General features: G+C 39.0%; 2 protein-coding genes across 2 annotated transcripts; both read left to right on the forward strand.

Annotated features, from left to right (window-relative positions):
- The first annotated feature begins 110 nt into the window (after nt 1-110).
- On the forward strand, nt 111-4,886 carry lcn15 (lipocalin 15). The gene is made up of 7 exons (XM_026931130.3): nt 111-281; nt 2,154-2,296; nt 2,593-2,669; nt 2,879-2,989; nt 3,080-3,181; nt 3,653-3,677; nt 3,770-4,886. Exons 1-7 carry the CDS (start codon nt 183-185, stop codon nt 3,792-3,794), a joined length of 582 nt encoding a protein of 193 aa, XP_026786931.1. The 5' UTR covers nt 111-182; the 3' UTR covers nt 3,795-4,886.
- Nucleotides 4,887-10,267: 5,381 nt separating this feature from the next.
- Nucleotides 10,268-13,612, forward strand: nrarpb (NOTCH regulated ankyrin repeat protein b). Its single transcript, XM_026931042.3, has 2 exons — nt 10,268-10,418; nt 10,527-13,612. Exon 2 carries the CDS (start codon nt 10,877-10,879, stop codon nt 11,210-11,212), a length of 336 nt encoding a protein of 111 aa, XP_026786843.1. The 5' UTR covers nt 10,268-10,418; nt 10,527-10,876; the 3' UTR covers nt 11,213-13,612.
- Nucleotides 13,613-16,858: the final 3,246 nt, after the last annotated feature.

The raw sequence follows: 16,858 nt of genomic DNA on the forward strand, positions 1-16,858 counted from the left end.
TTTTTATTGGGTTGGAGTTGTGCATGCGCCTGCGTTTGGGGGCTTGGCCTGCCCTAAGTCATGAACACTTCCCACTGTTGGCTGTCTACATAAAACCCCCAGTTTCCTGGAAGAGCATTCACAGCTTTGCAGCCTGAGGTTTGCTTTTAAACACACAGAGAGAGTCTGGATTACAGTTTAACATGTTGCTGGCTGTCGCAGTTCTGTGCAGTGTAGTGCTATGGACGCACTCATTCAACTCCTCTGATATTCAGCCCCAGCCGGACTTCGAGCTGGAACAGGTGAGGGAAATTTGCACATGATAAAGAGTACCATTTGCAGACATAAATGTGTGTATATTGAAAGGGTGCCATATACAGAGAAATGTAATTATTGTAAATAGTAATGAAGTAAGATGATTAGGATTCAATAACTATCATAAAATGTTAAAAGTTTGTAATATGCCAAATTAGTGCCTAATCCCTAATTAAATGTGTTAAGTAGTATATTAAGTAGTAGTATTTTCTACTTAAAGCACAAGAAAAGACATTTGTGAACATGTTTAACTTGTGCCAGCTAAAGGAAGGTGAAAGAAAAGAGTGAAGAGACTTTAAGCAAACTTGAATGACTTCACATGTAAGCTTGAACAAGTCAGCTTTACTCAAATAAAACTTTACCAACAGACAGCACTTAATCAAACAGCCCTCATGGACTTTTGCTGCATCAGTAAACCTTGTCACGCTGGCAGAGGCCTGTATGTAATTTACTATAATGAGATTAACTTACTGAACTCAGCTATCTTTTTTAAATACCTTGCATTTAAATAATCATTTTCCACCATTGTACTGCTATATCACTCTCCTAAGTCTGATTAATTCTCTTTCTGAGCTGTAATTCCAGGCAATATGTGTTACTATTCCTGCATGTACTGTTGACTTACCAAACAATATATTTGCCAGTTATTTCATTTCTGGTTATTGTGTTAGATCAAGTCTGTGTGATCCAGTTGTCCTTTCACAGTCTATATCCAAAGCCAGTATAAATTCCACTCACACAATCCCTATTTATTATATATCTTGGCTCTCTTGTAATTCAGTGTTATCATCTCTTTTCTCTGGCACACATCTGAGCTTCACAGTATGAATGAAACAGAACTCTAACTTCCGTCTTATGTGGCTTTCGAAGAACCTTTATCTGCTTATACAGATGCTTTACTTGCTGCCTAATCTCCTTACTTCTCTGGTCTTATCAATGCTCTAATGGCAACTACTCAAAGATGATCAAATTCCGCACCTCTATACTTAGCCCAACTCCTCAAGTGTTAATTGTACTAGGTGCTTCTATGTTCTCAAACCTGTTAATCCCAATCACATTTCCGACACTGTTACGTCCTCAAAAAAAGAAAGAAAAAAATCAACAACAAAACACTTCTAAGGCAAGTCTTCCTGTTCTCTGTTCTATTACTATCTTATTTAATTAAGCTCTCTTGCTTTCTCACATCCCCAGTTACTATAAGGTGGATAAAGTACATAAAATGAAATTAAAAATAAACTAATTATCTTCCTATTTTACTGCATCATTTGCACTTCGTTCTGCACTTATCTCTAACTCAAAAACCTGTTTGCTCTGGTTAAATATACTAATGAATGAATAACTGACTACTTTTACTGCTTACTCCTGGTGGCTCTTTGACTCTGTGTGCCACTTCTATTCAGAGAGATTATATATTGCTGAAGTCTTCCCTTTCATTACTACACTGGTGGCATTCGGCATAAATCTTACCTTTGTACAAATTCCACTCAGAAACTACTACACTCCTACAAAATTCTCAAAGGTCAGCAGTGACAAGAATGAGCTCTTATTTATTGGTTCAATAAAGAAAGAAGTCCATAATACTTCTACACCATAAACCAAAATGATGACAGATCCTGCTTCTGCTTGCATTCTAGACTATACCTCTCTCCTTTTTATGCCATGTCAATTGCATAGCAATGCAAAAAACATTGCTCAAAACTCAGATCATGTCTGTTTTAATCTGTTGCTGATTCCATTTGCATTACTGTAATTTTTCCAGATGTACATTACATTCCAAAAATGTAGTTACTTGGCTTCATCATCATCTCCTTATGCATAATCCATATACTTGCTCTAATAGTTGTTAATCTTATTGTTAGTTTACAGGTGAATGGTATCGTGTTGGCTGGGCTTATGACCACCCATTAGTTATTGAACACAAAAACAAATTTCTAATCTCAAGAGGACATCTGATTGCTAATGAAAATGGAGGAGCCAACCTTACCATGTGGACAATGAATAGGTACAGTTCCTTCTTTTTTCAGCATGGGTGCTGAGGTATTCTATACCATCATACTATCATTTTCAGCTAATCTACTTTTATCCAGCCCATATACATACACTCTAAGTAAAGCTAGAGCTCTAACGGTTCTTCAGTTTTTCCCTTTGGGTACTACGTAGAAACCTAAACCAAAGTTTCAGAAAGGGTTCCAACTTTTGGAAGAACCGTTTTCTAAGAGTGCACATTTATTATTTGTTATTTAAATGAAAATTACTTTTTCTGTGTGATCTGTCAGCCATCTTTTTCTTTGCCCTTAGCCTAAAGACTTGTGAAGTAAGTTCTTATGTGTATGAGAAGACAGAGCTTCCTGGAGTTTTTACTTATTTCAGTCAAAGTGAGTCCTGTCTTTACGTAATGATAATTCTCACATTCCACATAAAATATTTAACACTGCAGAGAAAGACTGAGAGAAAAGGCAAGTGGTGATGTTATGTGTAGAACAATTTTCTTTATAGAGCACTAAACTGATGGTCTGCATTTTTTTCAGTCTACAATATATTTAATGACAAAAACAATTGCTTGTATTATTTTCTTTATTGGAAGGGCACAAGATTGAAAAGGACATTACAGTGGTGGAGACTAACTACACTGACTATGGGGTCGTCCTGAAATACAGGAATATGAAGAAAGAATACACTCAGCTGGCTCTCTATGGTGAGCTCATGAGGTTCCTGAAGGATTCAAGCTATATCTAAACTTTTTGACCTAGTGACAACTTTTGTCAATCCTCTATGTATTCTTTAGGGAGAAAGCCAGAACTCAGGCCAGAGGTGGTAGAAAATTTCAGATCATTTGCCTTGTCTATTGGGTTTCCTGAGGAGGCCATCATTACACCAGTCATTTTGGGTGAGTTTGTTGCAGAGCAAAAAGTAAATAAGACATTAGACCGAGATCTGTGTGGGGTTTCTGTTTGCAGGCCTCGTGATGTTTACAGAGTAAATATAATGCTGTACAGAAAGAATAACATTACGATAGAGATAGACTCTACTGACCTTTTGATCATCTTACACTATAGTGTATTCATAGTGCTTGTAATGTCATGTAATGTATGTTGCATGTATGTCCTGGAGATATGATACTGCATATGTATGTAGAGGATGATGATCAATTTGGCCAGCTTTGTTGTTTGTGTTAAGATGGCTGGTATTTGAATTTGGATAGCGAAAGTTGATTCTCCGTAGGGTTAAAAGGGAAGTTTGAACCTTCGCCCGCACAGAACAGAGATTTCTTACAAATTAAATATTTCTAATGACATCCTACACATTTATCTCTCAATGTTATGAAACCCATTGTGACAAATATTTTATTGTGTTATAGACCCATGCCCTCTTCCAGAGCCAAGGTAAGGATGATACGAGTCATATATCTCATTTAAAATATTTCATGTGTGACTTTAGAACTTAATGATACTTGACTAAAACTTTCTACTTGCAGTAATAGGACAAAACTGCTGGACTAGAAGAGTCAGTGTTCATCTTTTCTTTGGTCACCAGTCTATCTAATCATGTAGCAATTAAGTAGTTTAAGTAGGACTGTTATCAGGATGTTATCCACTTTGGGAAAGAAAAATTCTGTGCAACTTTGTTGGTGCTTGCCATTATTTTCTAATCATGTTTATTCCTATTATGTACAGTAAATACTAAGTAATAACAGTCTGAAGCAGTTATATACTGTTAATTCTGTAAATTTATACTTGTGGAATTTCTTATTTGCCATAATCATTTACAAATAGTAAAAAATTATTGCAGTGTTAATGTGTAGCCTGTGATGTTTCTTCTTCTCAGCAGAGGTCAGTGTTGTAAAATGCTCTAGACAGATTCAGTGTCTCCACAGAGTTACCACTGTCCAGCTGTTTTCAACTGTTCTGGTCTGAGAGTTTACCTGAGAAAATAAGACATTATCATGGCCTTTTGTTCAGTTTGTCATGATTTTGCTTTAGGCTGCATTTACCAGGGTTGCCAAGTCTCAAGTTTTCCCGTGGAATTATGCTAGTTTTTCTGTCTACTGGTTGGGTTTTAGCAGATGTTAGATTAGCTGTATCAAACCTCTGCAAGACAAATACTTAAGCTGAAAGGTTTTATCAACCCTTATGTTCTGTTCAGTACAAAATGACCCATTTTTATTTTACTTATGCTAAAAATGATTTCTACTTTATGTGCAAAGGAATTATGTAAATAATCAAGTAAGAACATCTTGAATAGAGGCAAATTTAACTACTCTTTCTCTTTGTTAGCCTATTTCTTGATGTTTTTACTCATTTCAAACTTCATATTGTCTTATTCCATTGGCAAATAATTTTGCTTATTTCAAATGTTTATTTATAGAAACAAGCAAAATGATCTGAATATGAATAAGACCATTTTAAGCTTGAAATAAATACCTCAGAGAACTAGGTTTAATGATCTTATATTTGTTATAACAATGTGATGATAAGAAATATTACATAGCACTTCTTCACTTGCCATTTTTTGCCATGTATAATACCACAATGATGTAGTAAGGTGTATTAAAAATAATTGTAAATGTGAATCATAAAGGTAATATTACCGCATGTCCCATTCTTTCACTATCTATTTCAACTACACACACGCACACACACACCTGCCATTAGGAAAAAGAACATATTGGGTATTTTAAAATAAATGTTACTGTGTTTATATAAATTCTAAAGTGATGATGTGAAAATATGAGTGAATGGGACATAACATGGGTTTAATGCAAACAGAACATGTGGTTTAATATAAATGGTAAATGTACAATCATAAACGCATGTATTATTAAATGGTGAAATGACATGTGAGTAATATGACCTTGATGTTTGGGGAAACTACATGGTATCATATGATGTCACTTTGTAAATATTACAATATATTTTGCAATGGTAGACAAGATTTCTAATCTGGAATTGGTCTGCTTTTACTGAACATTGGGCTAGTTTTGAAAGGCCATTTGTCTAATTTTGTCACGCCAGCCTGGCAACCCAGAGCTACACTCTCTGAAAAAAAGCATTAAACTTTTGTACCCTCACTTAAAGGAACAAAATTCTAGAGAAATGTATACTAAAAATAACTTTAGATTGCTTATTGCATGGGAAATGAAAATGTACCTGTATCTGTTTCTGAGGATTGGTAGTTTAGCAGTTAAACAGTCTGTGCTACTGTCTGCTAGGTCCCAGGGCTTCCAGAGAGCAACAGCTGGGGCTTTAAGAAATTGCCAAATACTCAGTTAGACACTTGGATTGGATTCTGCCTCACAAGTCGCTCTTTATTAAGGCATCTGCCAAAAATGTAGATAAACATAGACTAATCTGAGTCTAGTAAAGTTACACTGTTACATTTAAATAAATACAGTGAAGAAATATTTTGGCTTAATGTTAAGGAAGATGCACAGAAGCAGTCTCACCAGATAAACTGATATGAAACACATCTTTATAGACTTCTTAAATGTGAGTTACATGGACTTGAATACAGATTTGATGAACAGACCTTAAGATTAATGCCCAGAGTGTGATCTTTACATAAATATAGACTGGTGTGGAGGGCTCCAGGGCTCAAGCACAGGCGCGGAAAGGAGAACTCCCTCGGGTACACTCCAGAAACACAAACTCAAGCCTTGATTAATATCAGGACCTCCTGAGTGTGTTGTGTTGTAAAGAAACTCGGTTGTGCAGCCTATTTCTTTAAATTCCCACCGAGGAGGGCTACTGCAGTGCAGCTGCTGACATCACGATCCGTGTTGCCTTTTCCTGGGGATATCCGCGCCAAACAGAGAGGCTGGGAATGGGAGGGGAACAGGAAAGCATGCACACGGAGGAGGGTGGGCCCTGCTTAGGATACTGACATTTCAGCAATGGCCCATGTGCATGCAGTCTTATGCTGCAGCTCACTCATATCTTACTTTTTCGCTATGCATTAGCATAGCCCTTTGGCATGATCCAAATCCATAACATGTATTTGCAATAGGATGTGTGATAAAATGCTGCATTTATAATCATGTGATCTTATCATATCATGTGATCAAGTGTCTCCAGAGTCTCATAAACAAAACTAAAAGATTATTGTGCTTCAAAACATGCCTAATTGGTGATTCAGTGAAAATGTAACTATGGAGCACTATTGCTATCTCTCTTTCTCTCTTTCATACACACACACACACACACACACACACACACAGTGCCTCTCTAGCTCTCTCTCTCCCCCTTTGCTGACCTTATGGGCAATAGGAGCTCTTGCTGTTGTGGTCCAAGGGGCAGGAAGCAGCTTGATTCCCACACAAAGGTATCAAACACCCCGGCCGGTACAGACTCACTGGCTCACACACACACACACACATTAACACAAATGCCAGCCTTGTAAGCATAACACGCAGTACAGTGAACAAACACACACCAAGACAAACAGGACATTCCTACTGTCTGACGCCGCAGGCCGACAGAATTACAGCTCTTCTATGCACCAAATGTTTTCACCAATAACATCTGTGTTAAAAGTGTCCTCTTTACACAACACCTGACATCATCCTTTTATGCTGAATAATATCTGGGCAGACAACAATCTTATGTGTATGGTGACCATATCGCAAATTACGGCTATTACAGCCATTCTTTTCTGTTAAGATGACCACTTTATGTTCAATGTAGATAACCTGTTTAGTGTATTCTTTTGCAAGAATGCAAGAGATCTTAGCAATAATGTCAGGATACTTTCCGAACACTCAGCTCAAGCCATTGTGTCATGTAATTGAGTCTTGCTTCATGCTTGTTATCTGTTAAGCTTGACCAGTCATGAGGCATTTGGACTCGGTTAGGGGCTGACAGCAGGGGTCAGTTCCCATGCAAAATCAATAGGTCACAGTCAGGAGCAGGGAGTGTGGGCTCCTGAAACCTTTCACCTCATATATGGCCATAATGCCAGATTTCTCCATTCCTATGTCTTCTCATGTGAGCATGAGAAATCTCAGGCAACATCAGTTGGGAAACTGATCTGTCCTTAGTAGCTTAAAGACGTTTGAGTTGCTGACATTCCTGTAACTGACTCGAGGTTATCAAACCTCCACACAGTCTCTGGTATCCTTTCTACACGCCAACTTTCCACAGGCAACTGTTTTTGAACTAGTCTACCCTCTCTCTCTCTCTCTCTCTCTCTCTCTCACTCTGTCTCTCTTTCTCTTGAATTGTGCATACGCCTATGCTGGGAAGAAAAGCTCGACTCTTTCCCACGGTCCTAGAGCACGTGGTTTAAAATTGGATCCCGGCTGACCCACCCTCGCTATTGAAACGTCACTGCAATTCGACCACTGCGATCCTGTCACACCGCCAGAGATTTTTTAAGCCATTTGAATGAAGCCTATTGAAATGGGAGGGAAGAGAACATGATAAATTTGAATAAAGCACCCTATCTAGAGACAAGTTTAGTCAAGTTGGACAGTCGAGACCTGTTTAAAGTTGTGCTTTTTTTTTTCTTTTTTTTTTCAGAATATATTTTGTGTTGAATAGGGCTTCTTATCTCATAACAGATAGTTCAAAATGTGATAATGAAATGGGGGGAAGATTTCAAATGAAATCACAAGTATCAAAAGAATACTTCAAAAGAAAAAGAGAGATTTCAAAAGAAACCACCAACATATATATATGAGATGTATGTATGTATGTATGTATAGTGCACACTATATGTAAAGTACACAGGTCTTACATTTATTCTCCTCCATTCTATTCTCCATTTATTTTCCTTTACTGTAATGCAAAACTAAGAAAATCTAGGTATATTTGTGTGCAAACGAATACATTTTCTCTATTCATTAAATCATTATGTGTACTTTTGTTTAACAGCACATAAATTTGTGATCATTAATAAAGCAATTGCCTGTCAGGCCTCCTTACGTCTTCCAGTACCCTAGTTGTGCCAAATCGTGGCTGCGAGCCGATACAAGCCCAGCATGCAGTAGTCTAGTTCCCATGGGCCTGTTGGATTCTGTGTCACTTTATAAGCACTCCAACTGGTGCCAAAAAAAATCTGGTGAGCAAGTAGCTTTCCCACTTGCCACCACATTTGAAACAAATGGACTGTTGATAAACAAATGTTATACAACTGCCGTCTTTTGAAAGATTACGGGTATTTGTTTTAAAAGGAGACCATTATTTTGTCTTCATTTATTCTATTCTTGAAATCATGCATGTAAAAGGGGAAGTGTGGATTGCAGCAAAATAAAAGTGGAACCTGTGTAGTCTCAACAGCACATGAGATGGAGCAATACCTGCAACAGATTTGAGACATAACTCACTGGGTATTGAGAAAGTAAGACCTGCCTACCATGGGAAAATTTGGACTTCAATGCATTACTACTTTTACCCAAATTTTCACAGAATATGAACAGCATAGTCAGTTTGTTTATTTTTAAGATAATCCCTTATAGGGCAAAAATGATTTCACATGGGAAATTATGTGTGCTTGTTTTTTTTATATACACTATTAGAAAAACCCTTAAGCGTTCATCAGCTTGTCACTCTGGGAGCGCCCTTAAATATTTTACATGTACAACTTTACAGAATGTTTCCCTGTCCCAGTTCCAAGTATAACACCTTTTGGAAACTAACTGTAGAACCATTAATCTTCCAAGGAATTCTCAAAGAAATCCGCTAAGTGTTGTGTTTTCATATAGACTATTTCATGTCATAGAGCGTGTGAAAATAATTTCATATAATTTCATGTAGGGCGGCACCGTGGTGCAGCAGGTAGCATTGCCACCTCACAGCTCCAGGGTCCGTGGTTTAATCCTGAGCTCGGGTTACTGTCTGTGTAGTGTTTTGCATGTTCTCCATGTGTCGGTGTTCGTTTTGTCCAGGTTCTCCTGTTTCCTCCAACCTCCCCAAAACATGCATCTAGGTGGATTGGTAATGTCAAAATGTCCATGAGTGTGTGAATGTGTGTGCATGGTGCCCTGAAACGGACTGGTGTCCCATCCATGCTGAATTCCGGATACACCGGAATAAATATTAGGTCTAAAAATAATGACACTAAATTTCATAAATGTCATAGTAATGCCACAAATGGCATGACTACATCTAAAACTGCATATTATATGTAATACATTGTACATGTACTATACTAACATTTTCTTTAATTCATTCATTTTCAGTAATTGCTTTATCTTGGTCAGGGTCACGGCACTGTATGTCAGAAAAGCTACACTCTCTGGGAAAGGGTACTAAACTGTGTCTTTCCGTGGCACTAGGGTGGTAATCTCAAGGGTACCACATCTTTTGTACCTTCAGTATGCATCTTTAACCTGGGAAGATTCATTATAGTGTACCTTTAAAGTATTACTCTAAAAGCTAATTGACCACAAGAGTGGTGCTTAAGGTCAAAGTATGTACTTTAAATTATTTTAAAGTTGCTCTTCATTCACAGCACCATGTCAAAGATACACACTAAAGGCACAATAGATGTCCAAAGTGTAGTAACAAGGAAAAGTACACTTTAATACATTTTTCTGAGAGTGTAGCCTATGGTGAAGTGTGATTTTCCTATTTCCTCTTACTTTTTAGTAGTAGTTTCCATTCAATTTGTACTCTAGCCTTCTGTTACAGCAAGCAAACATGCTCTTTTCTCTTTCTTTTAACATGCAAAACACCTAAACATCTAAAACATCTAAACATGCTAAACATCTATTTGCATCTAAACATGCAAAATGCAAAAGCAGTTAAACCCACTTTACATTAGTCTGTCATTCTATTTAGTACTTGCTACTACTTAGTATGGTAGTATGCAGTGCGGAGGGGACGCATTCATGTCCTTTGTGCGCTGCTGCATACTCCTTTAGGACGCTAGTATGCGGTTTGGGATGTGAGCCAATGGCCTCCCGCGGCCCCCGCGCAGCCTGAGAAATGAGGCCAAGCCCCGCCCCTAACAGGCCGACTATAGGAGTGTCCATTGTTATTGAAATGAGCTGAACAGAGGGAGTAGAGGAAGATCAGCCAAAGCTGAGGAGCTCCACACTGCACACACAGGAGCAGGCGCAGGCGCAGGGTGGCCGCGGGTAAAACTTCTCACCACACACACACTTAGGCTAATAGCAACAGTTTGGGGTAAGATCCTACCGCTTTTTTTATTATTATTATTATTATTATCTTATTATTAGAATAATGTAAATCTTGAATGTTGTGTGGTGTAATACATGCTTGTTTCTAAATCAGTGTATCTGGAGCAGCTCGGGTCGGACTGCTGGACTCCGCTATGGGCTGCTGAAGGGGCCGATGCTCTCTGGATAGTCTGATGAAACTCGTGAACTGTAGGCGAGGAACACATTTTAAACTGTTTGCATCTGTTTTCTGAACACTTATCCTGTAAAATAACTGTGGCGTATTCCTACTGACTAAGTTGCAGGGACATTACGGATTATATTTTCCTCCAAAAAATAATAAATAATAATAATAAAAATAATAATAAAGCCAGAACAAGAACAAGAGGCAAGAGCGCGCAAGGAAGGCAACTGGTTTCCGGTCCGTTTCCGGTCTGTTTCCGGTGAGATTTACCTGCTGAGAGCATGAGCCAGGCGGACGTGAGCTGCTCGGCGCGTCAGCGCGTCTTCCAGGAAGCTCTGCGCAAAGGCAACACGGCGGAGCTGCACTCTCTGCTGCGCGGCATGACCAACTGCGAGTTCAACGTGAACTCGTTCGGGCCTGAGGGTCAGACGGCGCTGCACCAGTCCGTCATCGACGGTAACCTCGAGCTCGTCAAGCTGCTGGTGAAGTTCGGCGCCGATGTGCGTTTGGCAAACCGGGACGGCTGGAGCGCGCTGCACATGGCGGCTTTCGGAGGCCACCAGGACATCGCACTCTACCTCATCACGAGGGCCAAGTACTCATCAGGAGCGCTCTGAGAGAAGCCAGCAGACGCAGAGAAAAGCCGGACATGAATTAAAGCAGGTTTCCCTTTAACCTGGTCCTGGAGTGAAGCCCTAATCCACCTCATCTAGAGCTGCTCGATATATCGCTTGTTCACTGTTATTGCGATAATAGCTTTTGCGATACTTGCGTAATAATCTGACCAGATCGGATTGCCCCTTTATTTTCTGATCTCAGCAAAAATCCACTCAAGGCACTGTAAAATCTTGCAGAATATCAGACCATGGTAATTATGTACTACAATTATAAATAATCAACCAATTACAACAGATTAATCAGTCAGGTGGTTATTTTCATCTGAGCATGGTTTAGAGTAGTACATTATAAAAACAGCCCAATCTGGTAACACAGACTGCAGTGTCCAAAAGAAGCCTTTAGAAAATCACAAAATTCTTAGTGTTCTGTGACCTCCCTCAGAAGATGAGTGTCTCCAACAGAGGTAAAACCGTGCCACATCAGCAGTTCACCAGTGTGCTTTTTTTTTTTTTTTTTATAAGATGTATTGCAATCATGAAATGTAGCAATATGTGGTATTTTTTTCGATATCATGCAGCTCTACCCTGCACATTTTTGTGTTCTCCCTGCTCTGCTGCACTCATTTTAACCTCATTAGGGCTTTTTCAATAGCTGGTGAGTTGAGTCGGGTGTGGATAAACACCAAAATGTGCAGTTTCTGAGGACTCCAGGACCAGGATTGTGAAACGCTGCCTTAAGCCTATCGCATTCGACCACTTTTTGTGCCAAAGTCAAAGACTGATTATTGGTGATATAGTGTGGCACGGATTCAAGTCCAAAATGCAGATGGTGTTGGGTTGGTACAATGTCAAAGATGTGGTTTGTGAACAATGAATACAGTTTATATTATACATTTAATCAGTGCATGATTTATAGATTACATTCTGAATATATTCTACTCACAGATTGCTGACACTGAGATACAATGACATAGCTGGATTGATATATACATGTTAAACAGGTTCTTTGCTTTTTTTTTAAATGGCAGGAATGGTTATTAGCTGATTGATGCATATAGGGTTATGACTTTGTCAGGATTCTTACCTCAAAATTGGTGTGGAGACGTTCACACAGTAAAAGATTCAGGATCTCCAGCGAAATATGCATTTCTTCCATGGCTTTTAAAGAGCAGTTGTTGTACATGGAAGCCTCAGCTTGTAAAACCCTACTGATTTCCAATTTCTAGGAACATTTTTCCCCCTAACTTGAACACAGTGTAAACACAATAGTATCAAATTTAAATTCACACCAGCAGGGGATTTAGGCTCAAGCTACCTAATTGTGAAATGAGGAATGACTGGGTGCTTTCAGGGCCAAGCCTGTCACCATTATCGTTTTATGCTATAGTCATTTTAAATGTTAGACTGCTCACTCAATGTAACTTATTAGTTTCTCAAGAAGTTGAGCAGATTCACAGAATCATATTGTATTACACACGTCTATCCAATGCACTGCATATTGAAGTACATAAGCCTGTTTTTTTGCCCAGTTTTATTGCCAATGCTGGAAAAATGTTCTGAGTTTAGAAAATTGTGAGAAAACACTGATGAAGTATCATTCAAAGCCAGTATAGAAATATGCATCATTTATACTTGAGAATGTTTGAAACTATTGCACTGATGGCTGTTTTATGAACAGTTGGTGTCACAACCAACTTTGAAAGATACTATTTTTCTAAATGGAAAAAAAATCATATTGTATGGAAGCTCCATGGTAGGTTAGTCTTCTCTCACTTTTGGCAAAGACATTGAAATGTCTGTAGATGTTGATTTAGAACTTTGTGAAGCGCTTTACTTGGTGTTCCTCCTTGCACAATATCGAACACTTGTCACAAAAACGTGACATTGTTTTAATATCTGAGCAATTTCAACACTCAATGTTATGTTGATTTCTTTTCATGGAAGAACATTCAGGTAAAGTGTTCAGTAATTCTTGGAGCACTTCTTCACAGAAGTCCCGTCCTCCTCTTTTTAAGGGGGGCGTTACATGGTAAAATCGGTGTAGCGCAATGTTACACAATGCACAAGTCTTTACTTGATAATGCCATAACATTTATGACATGAGAGTAAAAAAAAAATACCATCCTTGGTTGAGATAAATGTCAAATGACTGTGATTTTATTGGACCAACTTTTTGGAATTCTTATTTTCTGCAAAGAGAAGTTCAGAAAAAGAGACCAAACCACTGATCTCTTGTTATGCTTTTGTGAATTGTTGATATGTTGTTGTTTTATATCTGTCTAGAAGGTTTGTTCTTAATGTTTTAAATGGTGTAAGTGGTCATATTTTGAAAGATATTACATGTTTATTTGTATCTTTGTACAAAAGCCTTTTTAAATATTAAATTCTGCTTTTCTAAAAGAGAGTTATGTTCATTGAGTGTCTGAGGATTTTTAGCCTAGACTAGCTAATAAATATATACATTATCGTGTTAGCCATTTAATGGGTTTAGTTAGCCTTGATTTGTTCTGCTTAGCATGTTCAGCTTGCTAGCTGATAGCTCCTTTAGCTCAGCTGTATACATTGAACAGTCTACAATCTGGTATACATAGCATTAGTGCGTGTATTGCTATGTAAATTAACTTGTTTCCCTTCATACAAGGCACTTCAGGCAACTTGTTATGAAATGACCATGTACAATAGTAAGGAAATCGGAAATACTTAGCTATACTAGTACAGACGATGGAAAAATGTTATTTTTGTGCCATGCATCCCATTTATATTTAGTCATAAAGCAGACGCTCTTATCTAGAGCAACTTACTGAATGTGTAACAGTTGAAGGCACAATGATTCAAAGCACCCATGGGATCTACAAGGGTTCATATGCTGAGTGACAAGATTGATCCTAATGATGAGAAAAAAAGATCATTTTAAACCTGAGTGCAAAAACATTATTAAGTTCAGGAAACCAAGAAGTAATACCAAAGACAGTAACATTAAGCGTCTACTTCTAGCCTAGGTGCATAAATAATTACACAAATTTAAAGCGGTGAAGTAAAAAAGGTGTTCAGGAGGAATTGTCAGAAAGTCAGACTGATATCTTCTGAGAGGTGGGAGAAGGATCAAAAAGAGGCGAAAAAAAGCTGTCATAGGCATAGCAATGATAAGAGAGGGCCATGTGATCACTAAGCCCAGTGACTGGACCACAAACTGACCCCTGAGGGACTCCAAGCTACATGGTAGGATCAATTCTGTGTTCTAATGTGGTTAACAACACTGAGCATTCTTTGTGATATGTCGATATATAAAAGACCATACCAGTCAGCTGTACATTCATAATACTCTGAGGCACAACATGTCATATGTATCCTGATTAGCTGGTAGGGTTTTTTCCTCTGTATGAATTTGACCTCTTATAATGGCAATGCTTAACATAGCCTGGTGACTCAGTTTTTTTGATATGACTGTAAAATGTCATTCATTCATCTTCAGTAAACGCCTTATCCTGGTAAGGGTCACATGGATCCAGAACCTATCCTGGAAACGCTGTGTGCGAGGCAGGAATACACCCTGGATGGGACGCCAGTGCATGCACACATTCGAACACTTATTCACACCAAGGGGCAATTTTGAGTAGCCAGTCCACCTAGCAGCATGTTTTTTGGAGGAAACAGAAGAAGAAACCTAAGCAGACACAGGGAGAAACATGTCCACACAGATAGTAACCCGAGCTCTGAGACCACTGAGCTGTGAGGCGGCAACAGCTGTAAAAATGATTGTTCTGTCTGTTTTCTGTATGTTCACTCAAAAGCACAACTACTTATAAATGGAGAGAATCATACAAGATAAGATAAGATAAGATTCTTTTGCCAGAGGTTGCTCAAACAGGTATGTCACAACAGTGTAGGAATAAAAGACAATATATTAATAAAGTAGTAAAAAATAACCACAGTATGTAACACAATAGCATAAAAGTGAGATATTTTAGTAAAAAATGAGTAAAAAATAGCCATATACTCTGATGGAAATATAACTGTCAGTTATATTAGAGAGCACAGTCATCATGATTGCTTTATTGTGGCCAAGCCGAATTCAAATTCCCTGCTGGGTTTACATAATATTATGATTTAGATGATTTAAAGGCACTGAGACTCATCTAAGGAATGATTCTGGAAATAAACCAGTTCCAGTAGGTAGCATTGAGCCTCACAACTCCAGGGTCCCTGGTTTGATCCTAAACTTGTGTTGCTGCCTGTATGGAGTTTCAGATGTTCTACCTGTGTCCGCGTAGGCTTCCTGTGGGTTCTCCCTTTTTGCCACTGTCCAAAAACATGGAGGTAGGTGGATTGGCTACACTAGATTGGCCCTAGTTGTGCATGAGTGTGTGAATGTGTGCATGAATGGTGCCCTCTGTTGAACCGGTGTCCCATGCTGAGTGAATTCTCCCGCCTTGCGCTTAGTGTTGCCAGGATGGGCTCTGGATCCACTATGACCCTGCTCAGGATAAAGTGTTTACTGAGGATGAATGAATGAATGAATGAATGAATGAATGAAGTAGACAACAAGGCCTTTTTGCAAGTAACGGGTAGTTTTAAATGGCAAACTATCAAACCTAGCACACACTGGGTTATATTTTCAGACAAATCGTGACAGCTGACTTATAGAGAGAGATTTTTTGCATACCTCAACACATATTTGCCTGAGAAGTCTATGAAGGATTTCAGCTAAAGAGATAAGATAACCACATTGCACAAGTATCTACATTTACCATTCACAAATTAAATAAGCCTCTTATCTGAGGTCAGTCTACAAATTACATTGGTCTGATACACCAACTCTGGAATACTTTTGCTGTGTTTTTACTATAGCTGTTTTTTTTTTTTCAAGTACCAACAAAGAGCTTTTGTGTTCAACCTGCATCCCCCATACCACCACCAACATACAGTGCATTTACTAAAATTTTCTTTTACGCAAATCGCTCTGGGTCTCTCTCTCTCTCATAACTCTAACCTTTGGTCCCTGCATTGACAGAAGGGCCAAGAGACAGAGGGAGTGAGAGACAGGTGGCCAGGCCAATCCTCACATGCCCTCTGCTCCCTTTTTTTGCTTCCTTTCTTTTACTATTTCACTCCGTTTTGCGTGCTCTAGCTCCTGGTGACAAGCCGCCCCATTCACTTGTTCGCTCTCCTCTTCTCTCTCGCTTTTGTTCGGCCAGCCCGGCTCTCTGCTCCCCTATTCAAGTTACAGACGTCCCACCATTGACGGGAGCCCCTGCCCAAGTCACACTGCCCTACCCTGCCCCCCACCCATGCACACACACATACGCGCACACACACATGCATGCTCACACATACACAGCTCTGCAGCTGCTATGGTAATGAGAGAGGAAGACGAGCGAGGTAGAAGGCTGGAGAGACTAGAGGAGGAGGGGTGCAGGGGGAGAACAAAAAAAAAAAAAAGAAAAAGGGGGATCCTTCTCATGCAACTCAATAACCAGTGGCCCCAGTTTTTTTTTTAAATGGAAAATCCCTCTACCCCAAGTACACCTCCTTTCTTTCCCCTCCTGTTGGTTTCCCACCCTGCTCCCTATTCCACCACCCCTCATCTTGCCTCCGCACCTCCTCTCCTGACCTTCTCTTTCTCATTGAAATCCATTTTACACTGAA

The sequence above is a fragment of the Pangasianodon hypophthalmus genome, chromosome 24, assembly GCF_027358585.1.
Source record: "Pangasianodon hypophthalmus isolate fPanHyp1 chromosome 24, fPanHyp1.pri, whole genome shotgun sequence".
Classification (NCBI taxonomy): domain Eukaryota; kingdom Metazoa; phylum Chordata; class Actinopteri; order Siluriformes; family Pangasiidae; genus Pangasianodon; species Pangasianodon hypophthalmus.